General features: G+C 42.5%; 2 protein-coding genes across 2 annotated transcripts; both read left to right on the top strand.

Moving 5' to 3' along the window:
* Positions 1-298: 298 nt before the first annotated feature.
* LOC311139244 (tetraspanin-1-like) lies at positions 299-9,180 on the top strand (the record flags this gene model as incomplete). Its single annotated transcript, XM_084174141.1, has 7 exons — positions 299-355; positions 5,175-5,390; positions 7,773-7,847; positions 8,200-8,307; positions 8,480-8,629; positions 8,790-8,882; positions 9,109-9,180. The coding sequence occupies 7 exons, from the start codon at positions 299-301 to the stop codon at positions 9,166-9,168; spliced, it is 759 nt and encodes a 252-aa protein (XP_084030267.1). The 3' UTR covers positions 9,169-9,180.
* A 1,393-nt stretch (positions 9,181-10,573) lies between these two features.
* Positions 10,574-15,207, top strand: LOC311101532 (tetraspanin-16-like; the record flags this gene model as incomplete). The annotated part of the gene is made up of 8 exons (XM_084142672.1): positions 10,574-10,661; positions 11,390-11,475; positions 11,840-12,037; positions 12,200-12,274; positions 12,425-12,532; positions 12,667-12,822; positions 12,920-13,003; positions 15,142-15,207. 8 exons carry the CDS (start codon positions 10,574-10,576, stop codon positions 15,205-15,207), a joined length of 861 nt encoding a protein of 286 aa, XP_083998798.1.
* Positions 15,208-16,797: the final 1,590 nt, after the last annotated feature.

Genomic DNA, 16,797 nt, shown 5'->3' with positions numbered 1-16,797 from the left:
AGATGGTACTTCACCATTTAATTAAAGAGAACCTTTGCTCATTATGCTTCATCCTCTAACCATATGCTTCATCCTCTAACCATATGCTTCCTCCTCTAACCAGGCCTATAGACAGCAGGCTATAGACATAGGCAGTAGATTTAGTTCAGACATTTGACCTCTGATCTCATCTTAATGATTCAAAGTCCCATATAATTTGTAAACATTCTCATCATTACCATAGATGATTAATCATAACAATGTTCCCTTTCTCTCCCTTTTCCTCTTCTTTTCTTCCAGGCAGAAGAATTCATCAAGAATGGGTTGCTTTGGATTTCTCAAAGTCATGATGTTTGCCTTCAATGGCATCATCTTTGTAAGTTGGAGATGTTTTCGTCTTTCTGAGTAAACTATTGATGATAATAGCGATGGAGTTAATTTATGCTTCACAATAATGAATATGCAGGCACTCAAAACACTCCTTATCGCTCCTTATCACTTATCACTCCTTATCCCTATTCTGTGTCCCATAAAAACATTATCTAAACTGCAATGTGAAAAAGTTATGAGAACATGAAACAAAAGGATAGACATGACATTTATCGTGGTTTTACTACTTTTTATGACACAGACATGTCATTTTGGACCATTTTATAGAGTGTGAAAGAAGAAAATGTTAGAGTTGACGCAAAGATGAGGCAAAAAAATACATAAATAAGATTAGGCACAGAGTATAATAGTGTGATGTGCTGCAAGGCAAATACAGCATGAATGTCAGAGAATGCGAAGGAGCTATTAAATAAAAAAATATATAGTGGGGGAAAAAAGTATTTAGTCAGCCACCAATTGTGCAAGTTCTCCCACTTAAAAAGATGAAAATTACAGGCCTCTCTCATCATAGGTACACGTCAACTATGACAGACAAATTGAGAATTTTCTTTCCAGAAAATCACATTGTAGGATTTTTTATGATTTTATTTGCAAATTATGGTGGAAAATAAGTATTTGGTCACCTACAAACAAGCAAGACTTCTGGCTCTCACAGACCTGTAACTTCTTCTTTAAGAGGCTCCTCTGTCCTCCACTCGTTACCTGTATTAATGGCACCTGTTTGAACTTGTTATCAGTATAAAAGACACCTGTCCACAACCTCAAACAGTCACACTCCAAACTCCACTATGGCCAAGACCAAAGAGCTGTCAAAGGACACCACAAACAAAATTGTAGACCTGCACCAGGCTGGGAAGACTGAATCTGCAATAGGTAAGCAGCTTGTGTCATGAATTTCTATCTCTAATTCAACCTAAGCTTGAATCATTACCAGAGGTTGTAAGGCTCTGGTTTTAATCATAAATGATTCAAGGTCCACAACCAGCAAGAATGATCTGTATTTTTATTCATGGAGAGCTCTGGCGCCAAAACCCATACACTCCTGTTTTATACCCCTTGACACACAAAGGCACTTTGCTCCGCCCACCTTTAGGAGGCTTTTTTTAACCCGTTTTCTCAGTCCCCTTCACCCTGGAATGTTTAGTCCCACCCCCTCTGCTAGTGGGTTGCCACTACATTATAACTCTAACACCGTTCACACATTTATACTGTATTTGGGGTGAAATCCTTTAGTCATTATTCTTAAAATACAAATTAATCTAACAGCTTGGTTTGAAGAAATCAACTGTGGGAGCAATTATTAGGAAATGGAAGACATACAAGACCACTGATAATCTCCCTCGATCTGGGGCTCCACGTAAGATCTCACCTCATGGGGTCAAAATGATCACAAGAACGGTGAGTAAAAATCCCAGAACCACACGGGGGGACCTAGTGAATGACCTGCAGAGAGCTGGGACCAAAGTAACAAAGCCTACCATCAGTAACACACTACGCCGCCAGGGACTCAAATCCTGCAGTGCCAGACGTGTCCCCCTGCTTAAGCCAGTACATGTCCAGGCCCGTCTGAAGTTTGCTAGAGTGCATTTGGATGATCCAGAAGAGGATTGGGAGAATGTCAGATGAAACCAAAATAGAACTTTTTGGTCAAAACTCAACTTGTCGTGTTTGGAGGACAAAGAATGCTGAGTTGCATCCAAAGAACACCATACCTACTGTGAAGCATGGGGGTGGAAACATCATGCTTTGGGGCTGTTTTTCTGCAAAGGGACCAGGACGACTGATCCGTGTAAAGGAAAGAATGAATGGGGCCATGTATCGTGAGATTTTGAGTGAAAACCTCCTTCCATCAGCAAGGGCATTGAAGATGAAACGTGGCTGGGTCTTTCAGCATGACAATAATCTCAAACACACCGCCCGGGCAACAAAGGAGTGGCTTCGTAAGAAGCATTTCAAGGTCCTGGAGTGGCCTAGCCAGTCTCCAGATCTCAACCCCATAGAAAATCTTTGGAGGGAGTTGAAAGTCAGTGTTGCCCACCATACCTACTGCTTCACAGTAGGTATGGTGTTCTTTGGATGCAGCTCAGCATTCTTTGTCCTCCAAACACGACGAGTTGAGTTTTTACCAAAAAGTTATATTTTGGTTTCATCTGACCATATGACATTCTCCCAATCCTCTTCTGGATCATCCAAATGCACTCTAGCAAACTTCAGACAGGCCTGGACATGTACTGGCTTAAGCAGGGGGACACTGCAGGATTTGAGTCCCTGGCGGCGTAGTGTGTTACTGATGGTAGGCTTTGTTACTTTGGTCCCAGCTCTCTGCAGGTCATTCACTAGGTCCCCCCGTGTGGTTCTGGGATTTTTGCTCACCGTTCTTGTGATCATTTTGACCCCACGGGGTGAGATCTTGCGTGGAGCCCCAGATCGAGGGAGATTATCAGTGGTCTTGTATGTCTTCCATTTCCTAATAATTGCTCCCACAGTTGATTTCTTCGAACCAAGCTGCTTACCTATTGCAGATTCAGTCTTCCCAGCCTGGTGCAGGTCTACAATTTTGTTTCTGGTGTCCTTTGACAGCTCTTTGGTCTTGGCCATAGTGGAGTTTGGAGTGTGACTGTTTGAGGTTGTGGACAGGTGTCTTTTATACTGATAACAAGTTCAAACAGGTGCCATTAATACAGGTAACGAGTGGAGGACAGAGGAGCCTCTTAAAGAAGAAGTTACAGGTCTGTGAGAGCCAGAAATCTTGCTTGTTTGTAGGTGACCAAATACTTATTTTCCACCATAATTTGCAAATAAATTCATAAAAAATCCTACAATGTGATTTTCTGGATTTCTTTTCCTCAATTTGTCTGTCATAGTTGACGTGTACCTATGATGAAAATTACAGGCCTCTCTCATCTTTTTAAGTGGGAGAACTTGCACAATTGGTGGCTGACTAAATACTTTTTTTCCCCACTGTATACACTACCGTTAAAAGGTTGGGGTCACTTAGAAATGTCCTTGTATTCGAAAGATTAGCAATTTTTTTTTAAATAACATAAAATTGATCAGAAATACAGTGTAGACATTGTTAATGTTATGTATGGCTATTGTAACTGGAAACGGCTGATTTTTTTATTTTTATATCTACATAGGCGTACAGAGGCCCATTATCAGCAACCATCAGTCCTGTGTTCCAATGGCATGTTGTGTTTGCTAATCCAAGTTTATCATTTTAAAAGGCTAATTGATCATTAGAAAACTATTTTGCAATTATGTTAGCACAGCTGAAAACTGTTGTGCTGATTAAAGAAGCAATAAAACTGGCCTTCTTGAGACTAGTTGAGTATCTGGAGCATCAGCAATTGTGGGTTCCATTACAGGCTCAAAATGGCCAGAAACAAATAACTTTCTTCTGAAACTCGTCAGTCTATTCTTGTTCTGAGAAATGAAGGCTATTCCATGCGAGAAATTGCCAAGAAACTGAAGATCTCGTACAACGCTGTGTACTACTCCCTTCACAGAACAGCGCAAACTGGCTCGAACCAGAATAGAAAGAGGAGTGGGAGGCCCTGGTGCACAACTGAGCAAGAGGACAAATACATTAGTGTCTAGTTTGAGAAACAGACGCCTCACAGGTCCTCAACTGGCAGCTTCATTAAATAGTACCCGCAAAACACCAGTCTCAACGTCAACAGTGAAGAGGCGACTCCGGGATGCTGACCTTCTAGGCAGAGTTGCAAAGAAAAAGCCATATCTTAGACTGGCCAATAAAAAGAAAAGATGAAGATGGGCAGTCTGAGATATGGCTTTTTCTTTGCAACTCTGCCTAGAAGGTAAGCATCCTTCTAGGCTCACAAGGCAAAATATTATGTGGTCTGATGAGACAAAAATGTAATTATTTGGCCTGAATGCAAAGCACTATGTCTGAAGAAAGCCAGGCACCGCTCATCATCCGTCTAACACCATCCCTATCTAACACCATCCCTACCGTGAAGCATGGTGGTGGCAGCTTTATGCTATGGGGATGCTTTTCAGCGGCAGGGACTGGGAGACTGGTATGGATAGAGGGAACAATAAATGGAGCCTAATACAGGCAAATCCTTAATGAGAACCGGCTTCAGAGTGCAAACGACCTTAGACTGGGGTGAAGATTTACTTTCCAACAGGACCATGACTCCAAGCATACACCCAAAGCAACGCTGGAATGGCTTCAGAACAAGAATATTAAAGTCATTGAGGGGCCCAGCCAAAGCCCAGACTTGAATCCAATTGAAAATCTGTAGAAAGACCTGAAAATTCCAGTTCACCGCCGCTCCCCATCTAATTTAACAGAGCTTGAGAAAATCTGCAAGGAAGAATGGGAGAAAATCCCCAAATCCAGATGTGCAAAGCTGATAGACATAGACACTGACTCAAAGCTGTAATCGCCGCCAAAGGTGCTTCTACAAAGTATTGACTCAAGGGTGTGAATACTTATGTACAGTAAATGGGATTTCTGTATTTCATTTTCAAGGAATGTGCCAACATTTCTAAAAACATGTTTTCACTTTGTCATTATGGGGTATTGTGTGTGTGTGTGTGTGTGTGTGTGTGTGTGTGTGTGTGTGTGTGTGTGTGTAGATGGGTGAGGGGAAAAATCAATTTAATCAATTTTGAATTCAGGCTGTAACACAACCAAATGTAGAATAAGTCAAGAAGTATGAATACTTTCAGAAGGCACTGTATGTGCATGTCAGGTAAGACAAAGGGCAGCAGTTGATGTGGTCTTCATTGAATGAATGGAAACCACCCTACAATGCTATGCTCTCTTCCCCCAGTTGGCGGGCGCTGCCATCCTGGGCGTGGGGATCTGGGTGAAGGTGGACAGCGGCACCATCCTGGGGTTCCTCCAGGGGATAGAAGACGCTCCGGCGGAGATGAGCCAGATCCTCAACGTGGGCTACCTGTTGATTGCTGTGGGGGCAGTGCTGCTGGTCATAGGCTTCCTGGGCTGCTGTGGCGCTATGAAGGAGAGCAGGTGTATGCTGCTCCTGGTAGGTCACCTCAAACCTGAGCTATTCAGTATATGTTGTCACCAGTGTAATGTATACTGACTCAGTCAACAAGCTTGATTGTCAAGCTCCTCATATCTCCTTTAAGGATTTTCCACAGTAGAGTAGGTAGCTACACAGAACTAAAATATAAACTGAACAATTTCAAAGATTTTACTGAGTTACAGTTCATATAAGGAAATCAGTCAATTGAAATAAATAAATTAAGCCCTAATCTATGGATTTCACATGACTGGTCACAGATACCTTTAAAAAAAAGTAGGGGCGTGGATCAGAAAACCAGTCAGTATCTGGTGTGACCACCATTTTGCCTCATGCAGGGCGACAACTACTTTGCATATTCTTTATAATTTTTTTACCCCTTTTTTCTCCCTAATTTCATGATATCCAATTGGTAGTTACAGTCTTGTCCCATCGCTGCAACTCCTGTACGGACTCGGGAGAGGCGAAGGTCGAGAGCCACGCGTCCTCCGAAACACGACCCGCCAAGCCGCACTGCTTCTTGACACACTGCTCGCTTAACCCGTAAGCTAGCCACACCAATGTGTCGGAGGAAACACTGTACAGCTGGTGACCTCACTGTACAGCTGGTGAAGTCATTGTGCATGCGCCCGGCCACCACAAGGAGTCGCTAGAGCGCGATGGGACAAGGACATCCCAGCCGGCCAAACCCTCCACTAACCTGGACGACGCTGGGCTAATTGTGCGCCGCCTCATGGGTCTCCAGGTTGCGGCCGGCTACGACACAGCACGGGATCGAACCCGGATCTGTAGTGACGCCTCTAGCACTGCGATGCAATACCTTCGGCTGCTGCGCCACTCAGGAGGCTCTTCCTTCGCATAGAGTTGATCAGGCTGTTGAATGTGGCCTGTGGAATGATGTCCCATGCCTCTTAAATGGCTGTGCGAAGTTGCAGGATATTGGCGGGAACTGGAACAAGCTGTCGTACACATCAATCCAGAGCATCCCAAACATACTTAATGGGTGACATGTCTGGTGAGTATGCAGGCCATGGAAGAACTGGGACATTTTCAGCTTCCAGTAATTGTGTACAGATCCTTGCGACATATGGCTGTGCATTATCATGCTGAAACATGAGGTAATGGTGGATAAATGGCACGACAATGTGCCTCAGGATCTCGTCACGGTATCTCTGTGCATTCAAATTGCCATCGATAAACTGCAGTTGTGTTTGTTGTCCGTAGCTTATGCCTGCCCATACCATAACCCCACCGCCACCATGGGGCACTCTGTTCACAACGTTGACATCAGCAAACCGCTTTCCCACACGACGCCATCTGCCCAGTACAGTTGAAACCGGGATTAATCTGTGAAGAGCACACTTATCCAGCATGCCAGTGGCCATTGAAGGTGAGCATTTGCCCACTGAAGTTGGTTATGACGCCGAACTGCAGTCAGGTCAAGACCCTGGAGAGGACGACGAGCACGCAGATGAGCTTCCCTGAGACTGTTTCTGACAATTTGTGCAAAAATTATTTGGTTGTGCAAACCCACAGTTTCATCAGCTGTCCGGGTGGCTGGTCTCAGACGATCCCGCAGGTGAAGAAGCCAGATGTGGAGGTCCTGGGCTGGCGTGGTTACACGTGGTCTGCGGTTGTGAGGCCGTTTGGACGTACTGCCAAATTCTCTAAAACAACGTTGGAGGCGGCTTATGGTAGAGAAATTAACATTACATTCTCTGGCAACAGCTCTGGTGGACATTCCTGCTGTCAGCATGCCAAATGCACGCTCCCTCAAAACTTGAGACATCTATGGGATTGTGTTGTGTGACAACTGCACATTTTAGAGTGGCCTTTTATTGTCCCCAGCACAAAGTGCACCTGTGTAATGATCGTGCTGTTTAATCCGTTTCTTGATATGCCACACCTGTCAGGTGGATGGATTATCTTGGGAAAGGAGAAATGCTTACTAACATGGATGTAAACACATTTCTGCACAACATTTGAGAGAAATAAGCTTTTTGTGCTTATGGAACATTTCTGGGATCTTTTTATTTCAGCTCATTTTTACATTTTACATTTTAGTCATTTAGCAGACGCTCTTATCCAGAGCGACTTACAGGAGCAATTAGGGTTGGGTGCCTTGCTCAAGGGCACATTTACGTCATTTAGCAGACGCTCTTATCCAGAGCGACTCACAAATTGGTGCATTCACCCTATAGCCAGTGGGATAACCACTTTACAATTTTTTTGGGGGGGGAGGGGGGGGAGCTCATGAAACATGGGACCAACACTTTACATGTTGTGTTTATATTTTTGTTCAATATGTATGAAATGTGTGTAAATACACTGTAAACAGTATTCTCAGTCCAATCTCTCTTCCTTACGGTCTCCTTTTTCTAGTTCTTTGTGATCGTGTTGGTGGTGTTCATCGCAGAGGTGGCTGGTGCAGTGGTGATCCTGGTATTTAAACCCTTGGTAAGCGTACATAGAGAGCCCATTCACTCACCTCATATTGCTAAAGGGGGGTAAAGACTGTCTGTGGAGAATTTGATGAAAAGACTACACTCTTAGAAAGGTGCTATCTAGAACCTAAAAGGGTTATTCGGCTGTCCCCATAGGAGAACCCTTTGATGAACCCTTTTTGGTTCCAGGTAGAACTATTTTGGGTTCCATGAGAACCCTTTCCACAGAGGGTTCTACATGGAACCCAAAAGGGTTCTAACTGGAACTCTACCTTGAACCAAAAAGGGTTCTCCTATGGGGACAGCCGAAGAACCCTTTTGGAACCCTTTTTCTAAGAGTGTGTGATTTGTGTTATGTCTTTCAGGCAGGTGAGTTGATTGAGAAACTGGGCACCAAAGCGGTTCAGAACATTAGGAAGGACTATGGAGCAAATTCAGACGTCACCGCTCTCTGGAATGCTACTATGGATACGGTACTTTACAATATCCTACCGGCCTGTTTTAATACCTTGGAAACACATTAGGCCTACAAATAATGTCTCAAATAACATTATTATGGCATTATATTTGCCTGTGTATTAGAAATCTTATTCAGTTTTGTCAATAGAATTGTTCTAATATGAACTGTCTCTGTGTCCACTCTAGCTGAAGTGCTGTGGATTCTACAACTATACAGACTTCACTGGCTCTCCATTTGAAAAATACACCCATCTCTATCCTCAACAGTGCTGCAACAGTCCTTTTTTAAGCTTTTGTAATGATACAAGTGCTGTAGTCAGTGCGGGTCCAAACTTGGTACGAGCTCTGAACTCATCACTCAACAAGTTAATCACACTCCATCCATACTCAAACTCATCAATGGAAGGCCCATTTAGGAATGTAACACACTTTACAGTTGGACATCCAGTGGCCTCACCTGTCTAAATAACTGTATTACATTTGTGTGTCCCCACAGACAATCACCGGCTGCTTCCAAAGGTTTAAGCAACTGATTGATCAAAACAGTATTGTCATTGTGGCAGTGGCATTGGGAATCGCTGTCCTTGAGGTACTGTTGACTCCTTCCCTCCCTCAGTCAATTTCTATCAAACATAGCAAGGTCACAATCTCATTGTTTTGATATTTTTTGAAATACCACAAATGTAGATGCTTTGATGCAAATGATATGCAAATTCAACAAAAAGAATGTGATGTTGTGTTCAGTTTCACACAGTGGGCTTTGTTTAAAAGTTTTGCATAACCTAAGCATTTATTTACTGTTCCTGTTTCCCTAGATATTGGCGATGGTTGTCTCCATGACTTTGTACTGCATAATAGGCTCAAAGATTGACTGAAAACCAATGGAGGAAGGAGGGCCATAGAGACATCTGCCTGGATGGCATCTCTGGACCCTCCTTAGGACAACTATGGGGATGGATGCATAACAATCTCTGAAATCACCAAGGCTGAAGAGAAATCTAAGGAAGCTTTGTGATAAGGAGAGGCACCCCACCATTGAACTGAGCCAGCTTAAATTAAATCCTGTACAAGATTATTGGATATGGGAAAATGTCTATTTGTATTGAAATATTGTACTGTATACATATTTCACCTGAAAATGATGCTGTCTTACATTTAGATTGAAGCAATGCAATGTGTCCTATGTCCATTCCACTCTGCACAGTATCATCAAGGTTTATATTAAAATAACATTATCAATTCACTGTCAGGAAATATATATATGTGCCACTTTTTTATTATTTAATTAATTGATTTTCAACAGATGCTACATGCTCTGGAGAATGAATAAAAAGGTTGCAACTTGCAACACTGAAAATAAGTTTAACCTCTTAAGGATCGGACCCTTTTTTTCAATTTTCGTCTAAAATGACATACCCAAATCTAATTGCCTGTAACTCAGGACCTGAAGCAAGGATATGCATATTCTTTATACCATTTGAAAGGAAACTTTGAAGTTTGTGGAAGTGTGAAATTAATGTAGGAGAATATAACACATTAGATCTGGTAAAAGATAATACAAACAAAAAACATGCTGTTGAGACTCTGCTGTTGGACAGCTTTATGTAGGCCCTAACAGTTTGTGGGCACCGTTTGTCACCATTATAGTGCAATTCATGTATTGTTTAGTGTTGTGTAATGGCTTTGCTGGCATGCATCCCACTTTTTTTTGTTGTTGTTGCCGCACCTAGATTTACATGCTAAAATCGCCACTGGCTGCTGGAGATTCTTTCTTTAGTGTCTGTCTGTTCAGAAAGGATGCAAAACGGAGATTCACCACAACACGGAGTTGCTAAACCCAGAGGCGCAACATCGCGAGACTTCCAGGAATGCTTGCGAAACAGACCAAACCGAACAGGCCGGTGTTTGTAGTTCAAAAAGTCAATGAGAGAAGTGAAATCTAAAGGCACAACCTAGATTCGAGCCAATGTCTTAAGTAGTTGAACATGTTATTACTCCAACCTCGTGAAAGTGACGACAAACTGACACGTTTTTATTTTCGCAAAAAACAACTTTATATCGAAGGAGTGTATTAGATTTGACGGCTTGCACATGCGCAGTTCGGCGCGAGACGACAGTTAGACCCGATTACGTATTTCTACGCATGAGTTTAGCTAGCCAACGTCGCCATGACGATGACATCGCCTACAAGTTTGATTGGGGATTTCTATTAGAGAAGCAGTTTTAGACTTTCTTCATACTGTGCTGTCTTTGACCAAAGTGTGTGACTGGACCCAGAACATGACACCTGTTGGCCAGGCAGACACAGACAGTTGGCAGCAAGTAGGCCTTAATAGCAGTAGGCCTAAATCGTCTGGACCTATTAAAAGTAAGGACAGACGGTCCTTATTTTTTCATGTGACCATTTTGCCTATGCTAACTAATGCTAACGTTAGCTAGCTATCTAAAATTGCGCTAGCTAGCTAATTTAACTATAATGTCTAAACATAGAGGGTTGACTAGTTAATTTTGGGCATGTTAAAGTAACGTGTTTGCTAACGTTAGCTAGCTAAGTTAGCTACCTACCAGTAGCAAGCGATCCATGGTCAGGTCACTAACGTTAGCTAGCTACAGTACCTAGTCTAACTAGGCTAATAGTTAGCTTGCCGCGTTAGTTAGCTAACGCTAGCCACATCGAACTGATCGTTAATGTTAGTCAATTTTTAAAGGGGCAATCTGGGGTTGGTACATCCATTTTTTAATCTATATTTTTAATTAGTGATACTATTAGCTAGCTATTTACTCTTGAAGAATATAACTCATACATTTATCATGAGCTTAGCGTTAGTTAAACTGCTTGCCACATTAAAACCCATATTTATTCCATTGTTTGTAATTATAAACAAACACTGTACAACTTCAAAACATGGTTAACATTTGGATCTAATGGATGGTCAGTCCTGGCATCCATAGCTCCATCTATGAATTTGAGAGTAGTAACATTTATTCAGCCCCATCCCTCAGCTGTTTACCCAAAATGTGTCTCATTAGCTAGTATTATTATAAGCCTATCCTGTTCTGTATAATTTTGTCATGTCTTTTCTCCTTTGATTATAGAAGGTCGAACTCGCAAAATGGCTAGACATGACAAACTGTACTCATGGATGCGGTATTTGATGTTGCTGCTTTGTGTGATACTTGTTGTAAGTAGCTAACTGTTGCCTAGCTAACAAACAAAGCCCTGTTGAACTGTGCCTGTGTTTGAAATGCAAATAATTAACATTCTTCTATAACCTATCATGTAAACTGTTCTTGGCTAGCTATATCTTCAGAAATATAGTTGCCCTCTCATAAAACCTAGGTTTGTGAATGCATTGCAAAAGTCAAACACACAGAAGAAGACAGCAACTGCTGTTGTTGTCATTGTAATATTACCTAGCCTCAGAAATCTAACTGGCAAAACATAGAAGAAAAATAGACAAGTCCATAACAACTCAAATGCAATTTATTAGTTGATGATGAAAAAATAATAATATTGAAAGAACACCACAATCCTCTCCCCTCCAGATAAGTGGCTTTGTGCTGCTGGGGATTGGTGCATGGATTAGATATGGAGCAGCTACCTTTGTGGATGTCCTTGGTCCCTATTCGTCTCAGCTCATCTACATCAGCTACATCTGTATTGGTATGGGCTCAGTGCTGTCTTTCACGGGTCTCATCGGCTGCTGTGGGGCTTGGAAAGAGAACCGCTTCTTCATCATGCTGGTGCGAGACAACAGTTGTGCAGTCAATTTCAAGGCACCAGACAGTAATTGTCTTACTGTGTTATACTACTGCAGAGTTGTAAATGTCCCACTCTTTACCCCCTACAAGCTTCAATAAGAGGCAACATTTTCACTATCCCTGTTTTTTTTGTACCCTGAACAGTTTTTCTTCATCGTGACAATGCTGTTTGTTGCTGAAATCATTGGGACTATTTTTGTCTTGACGTACCGGAATCTGGTAAGAATAATTGAACACTCCTGGCATCTGTATCATCAAGAAGGCAAACGTATATCATAATTTAGAGCCCTGTAAATTATTGAATTATTTGTATGATATAGCCTAGCCAGGCTATGCCTTTCGATAAACTGTGATGTCTATATGTGACAGGTTAGCTTAGTGGTACGTGATGCAAGCAAGAATTCCCTTATGACTGCCTATATGGGCCCAGCGGCAACAGACCCCATCTCAACAGCATGGAACACAGTCATGATCAAGGTGAGATGCTCTAATGGGGAAAGGTCCAAATAGGCTTGGCTTTACTATTTGGTTCCTTTGACCACCAGAGCATCCCAGACAGTAGTTATTACAGCTAATGTCTTTGATTTCTTTATTGGTTTTTCATCTCTTAGTTCAAATGCTGTGGCTTTGAGAACTCGACAGTAGATTTCAAGGGCTCTGTGTTCAGTACAACCACAGGTTTGAACTACCCTAAGACATGCTGCATGAACAAGACCCTTGCAGACTGTGACGGTATCACCATCACTCCAAGTCTGATCCAACCACAGGTAACCAAACCCAGTGCCTCACTGCACTATGTTGTATCAGTCTGTGCTCTAATGCTGTAAAGCCTTAAGCCAAATGCCCCCTGTGTGTTTCCCCAAGAGCTGCTTTGGTAAGGTCATCACAGTGATCAGACAGCAGAGTGTCATTCTGGGATCAGCAGCTGGCTGCATATGTATGATGGAGGTATGCTATGGGAGAATCTCAATTGGTTTTGCTTGACTCCTTGCGTCCTCTCCTCCGTCTTCTCCTCGCCTCTTTTTGAAAAAGGTCAAAAGTAATCAAGGATAGGAGTCGAGGATAGGAAACGTGTAAAAAAAGTGCTTGTATGAAATGACTCTTTCTCCACTAGCTCGTCATCAAGCAGATGACGTTTACAGAGGAATCGCAAAATACATGTGAAAAGTGGTAAAAATAAATGAAGATAAAAGGATTAGTAGAGTATCCTTTTAAAATCTGTGCATGCTTTTCTCATCCGAGTAAACAGCTGATTCAAAGGGTGTGTGGCAGATTTCAAAACTCTTTGTGGAGGATGCACTTCAGTATCCTTTGCCGAACAAAGTAATCGAGGAGGGGAGCAAACTCCTCTGTTCGCCTACGAACGATTTTCAACTGTCCTCGACCACTTATCGGTTTCCGGGTCATGGAGGAGAGGAGGACGGAGGAGTCGAGGAGAGGACTTTTCACAATTGAGAATCTCCCTATGAGTTACGCTGCTCCCTTAAGGTCTTCTGGAGAACTTTAACCTCTCTCAGACCTAATAACTATTGCTGGAAACAACTGTACTTTTTAAAGCAAAGTAATACTTTTTCTACAGTAGCTCACCATTAGGACCTAAAGAGACATTCTTTGACAAGTATTCTTAGTTTGCTTACTAAACTCAGCAAAAAAAGAAACGTCCTCTCACTGTCAACTGCGTTTATTTTCAGACATAAACTGAACAAGTTCCACAGACATGTGACTAACAGAAATTGAATAATGTGTCCCTGAACAAAGGGGGGTTAAAATCAAAAGTAACAGTCAGTATCTGGTGTGGCCACCAGCTGCATTAAGTACTGCAGTGCATCTCCTCATGGACTGCACCAGATTTGCCAGTTCTTGCTGTGAGATGTTACCCCACTCTTCCACCAAGGCACCTGCAAGTTCCTGGACATTTCTGGGGGGAATGGCCCTAGCCCTCACCCTCCGTTCCTACAGGTTCCAGACGTGATCAATGGGATTGAGATCCGGGCTCTTCGCTGGTCATGGCAGAACACTGACATTCCTGTCTTGCAGGAAATCACGCACAGAACGAGCAGTATGGCTGGTGGCATTGTCATGCTGGAGGGTCATGTCAGGATGAGCCTGCAGGAAGGGTACCACATGAGGGAGGAGGATGTCTTCCCTGTAACGCACAGTGTTGAGATTGCCTGCAATGACAACAAGCTCAGTCCGATGATGCTGTGACACACCGCCCCAGACCATGACGGACCCTCCACCTTCAAATCGATTCCGCTCCAGAGTACAGGCCTCGGTGTAACGCTCATTCCTATGACGATAAACGCGAATCCGACCATCACCCCTGGTGAGACAAAACCGCGACTCGTCAGTGAAGAGCACGACGGTGGGTTTGTGCCCATAGGTGACGTTGTTGCCGGTGATGTCTGGTGAGGACCTGCCTTACAACAGGCCTACAAGCCCTCAGTCCAGCCTCTCTCAGCCTATTGTGGACAGTCTGAGCACTGATGGAGGGATTGTGCGTTCCTGGTGTAACTCGGGCAGTTGTTGTTGCCGGATGTACCGATCCTGTGCAGGTGTTGTTACATATGGTCTGCCACTGCGAGGACGATCAGTTGTCCGTCCTGTCTTCCTGTAGCGCTGTCTTAGGCGTCTCACAGTACGGACATTGCAATTTATTGCCCTGGCCACATCTGCAGTCCTCATGCCTCCTTGCAGCATGCCTAAGGCACGTTCACACAGATGAGCAGGGACCCTGGTGTTTTTCAGAGTCAGTAGAAAGGCCTCTTTAGTGTCCTAAGTTTTCATAACTGTGACCTTAATTGACTACCGTCTGTAAGCTGTTAGTGTCTTAACGACCGTTCCACAGGTGCATGTTCATTAATTATGGTTAATTGAACAAGCATGGGAAACGGTGTTTAAACCCTTTACAATTAAGATCTGTGAAGTTATTTGGATTTTTACGAATTATCTTTGAAAGACAGGGTCCTGAAAAAGGGACGTTTCATTTTTTGCTGAGTTGATCTATTCTATAGCAATTGGTTGCTGAACAGATAATGTTGCTTGGCTTCAAGTCATTGTTTTCCTATCCTCTCTTCTCTTTGCAGTTATCCTCCATGATCCTTGCCATGGTTTTGTTTGTGAAGCTGGGGCTCATGAGGCATCCTTGGTGAAGCCAAAGGGTCCATCCACACCTGGAGGACACCAACAACCCCCACAGGCAACAATAAAGTTCTGCTAAACAATAAAAGTTAGTGTGTTTTCCTTAGATGAAATCTGATCTGTTATTTTGGTTATATTAAAAGTTAATTATATTTATTTTAAAGCTATGTACTTTGTTTTCACTGGGAATGGGAAACCTAGTCAGTATGCATAACTGAATGCATTCAACCGAAATGCGTCTTCCGCATTTAACTCAACCCCTCTGAATCAGAGAGGTGTGGGGGGCTGCCTTAATCGACATCATCGGCACCCGGGCAGCAGTTATTGTTGGGGGTTAACTGCCTTGCTCAAGGGCAAAATGGCAGATTTTTCCACTTTTCCGGCTCAGGGATTCTAACCAGCGACCTTTCAGTTACTGGCCTAACGCTCTTAACCGCTAGACTTCCTGCCACCCCACTTTATGTTAAATTCCAACAGAATGTGTATTCTGCAATCAGCTCAGTTGAATTTTAGTGCTCACAAATATGACAACAGCGCCCTCATGTGAATTTATAAATTAGTGAAGTGTAGAGAGAATACATTTAAATCTAAACTACCTCCCATGCATATTTTTACATTTAAGATTAAGGTGACTTGATACAATTCTATGCAATAGCTGCTTCTATTTACACAAAATAGCTGATTGAGGTAGAACTATTATTTACTTTGATAATGTTTATTATTATTTTTTACATCTATTGCAACTATTGTTGATAAGGTGTAGAATATGTTCAAAAATAATATAAAATAAGTGACACTTGAAGGCCACATCTAAAATCCCTGTGATTACAGGGACTGTCTGTCCACTTACAAGGGCTGTGTTTCGTGTAGGCTTACCCTGGCGTGACGTTTTGATAACCGTGTAAATCTCTCTAGGACAAGGTGACTTATCAATATCCTCGCCTGTATTTACCTCCCAAAAATGAAATGCTAATTAGCTGCTAATGTGGCTATCATAAAGAACTACAAATGCCATGATGATCTGGACGAGACTGCCGAATCAAGGCAAAGGTAAGAATCTCTGGATTAACTATCTAATGTTAGTTAAATGTAGTAATTCATAAATTGGCTAAATTTCTTTAAATGGACAATTCTGTGAACTGTGTTGTGCAAGTTTTAAATTGACCTGTTAGCAAAGGTGCCCGCTAGAGATGAAGTGCAGGAGCTTGCAGGGATTTGTAGTTTTGCAAGATGTCTACTTTGACGCTAATAAGCATTTTTGAATCTGAGAGTAAATAGAGACGAATATTTTGATAAAATTCACCTGGTCTGAGAGAGATTGACATGGCTATCAAAATGTTACCCCAGGGTAAACCTACACGAAACACAGCCCTTATTTAAGTGTTTCTAAAATCACATGGGAAAAATAAAAGATGGAAAACGATTGGAACCAATCCCCCGTTTGACCGCTAGGTTTTATGGGTATTATGACACCTCTACTGCCTTCAGTGAGACTGGAATTCATCTGAACTGGTGTTTACTTTTAGGGTTTTCCATCTCTCTTCAGTGAGTTATACATTTACATTACATTTACGTCATTTAGCAGACGCCCTTATCCAGAG

Source organism: Coregonus lavaretus (genome assembly GCF_964263955.1).
Source record: "Coregonus lavaretus genome assembly, chromosome: 2".
Classification (NCBI taxonomy): Eukaryota; Metazoa; Chordata; class Actinopteri; order Salmoniformes; family Salmonidae; genus Coregonus; species Coregonus lavaretus.
Note: the sequence above shows the minus strand (reverse complement) of the source record. Positions and strands in the feature narration are given on the sequence as shown.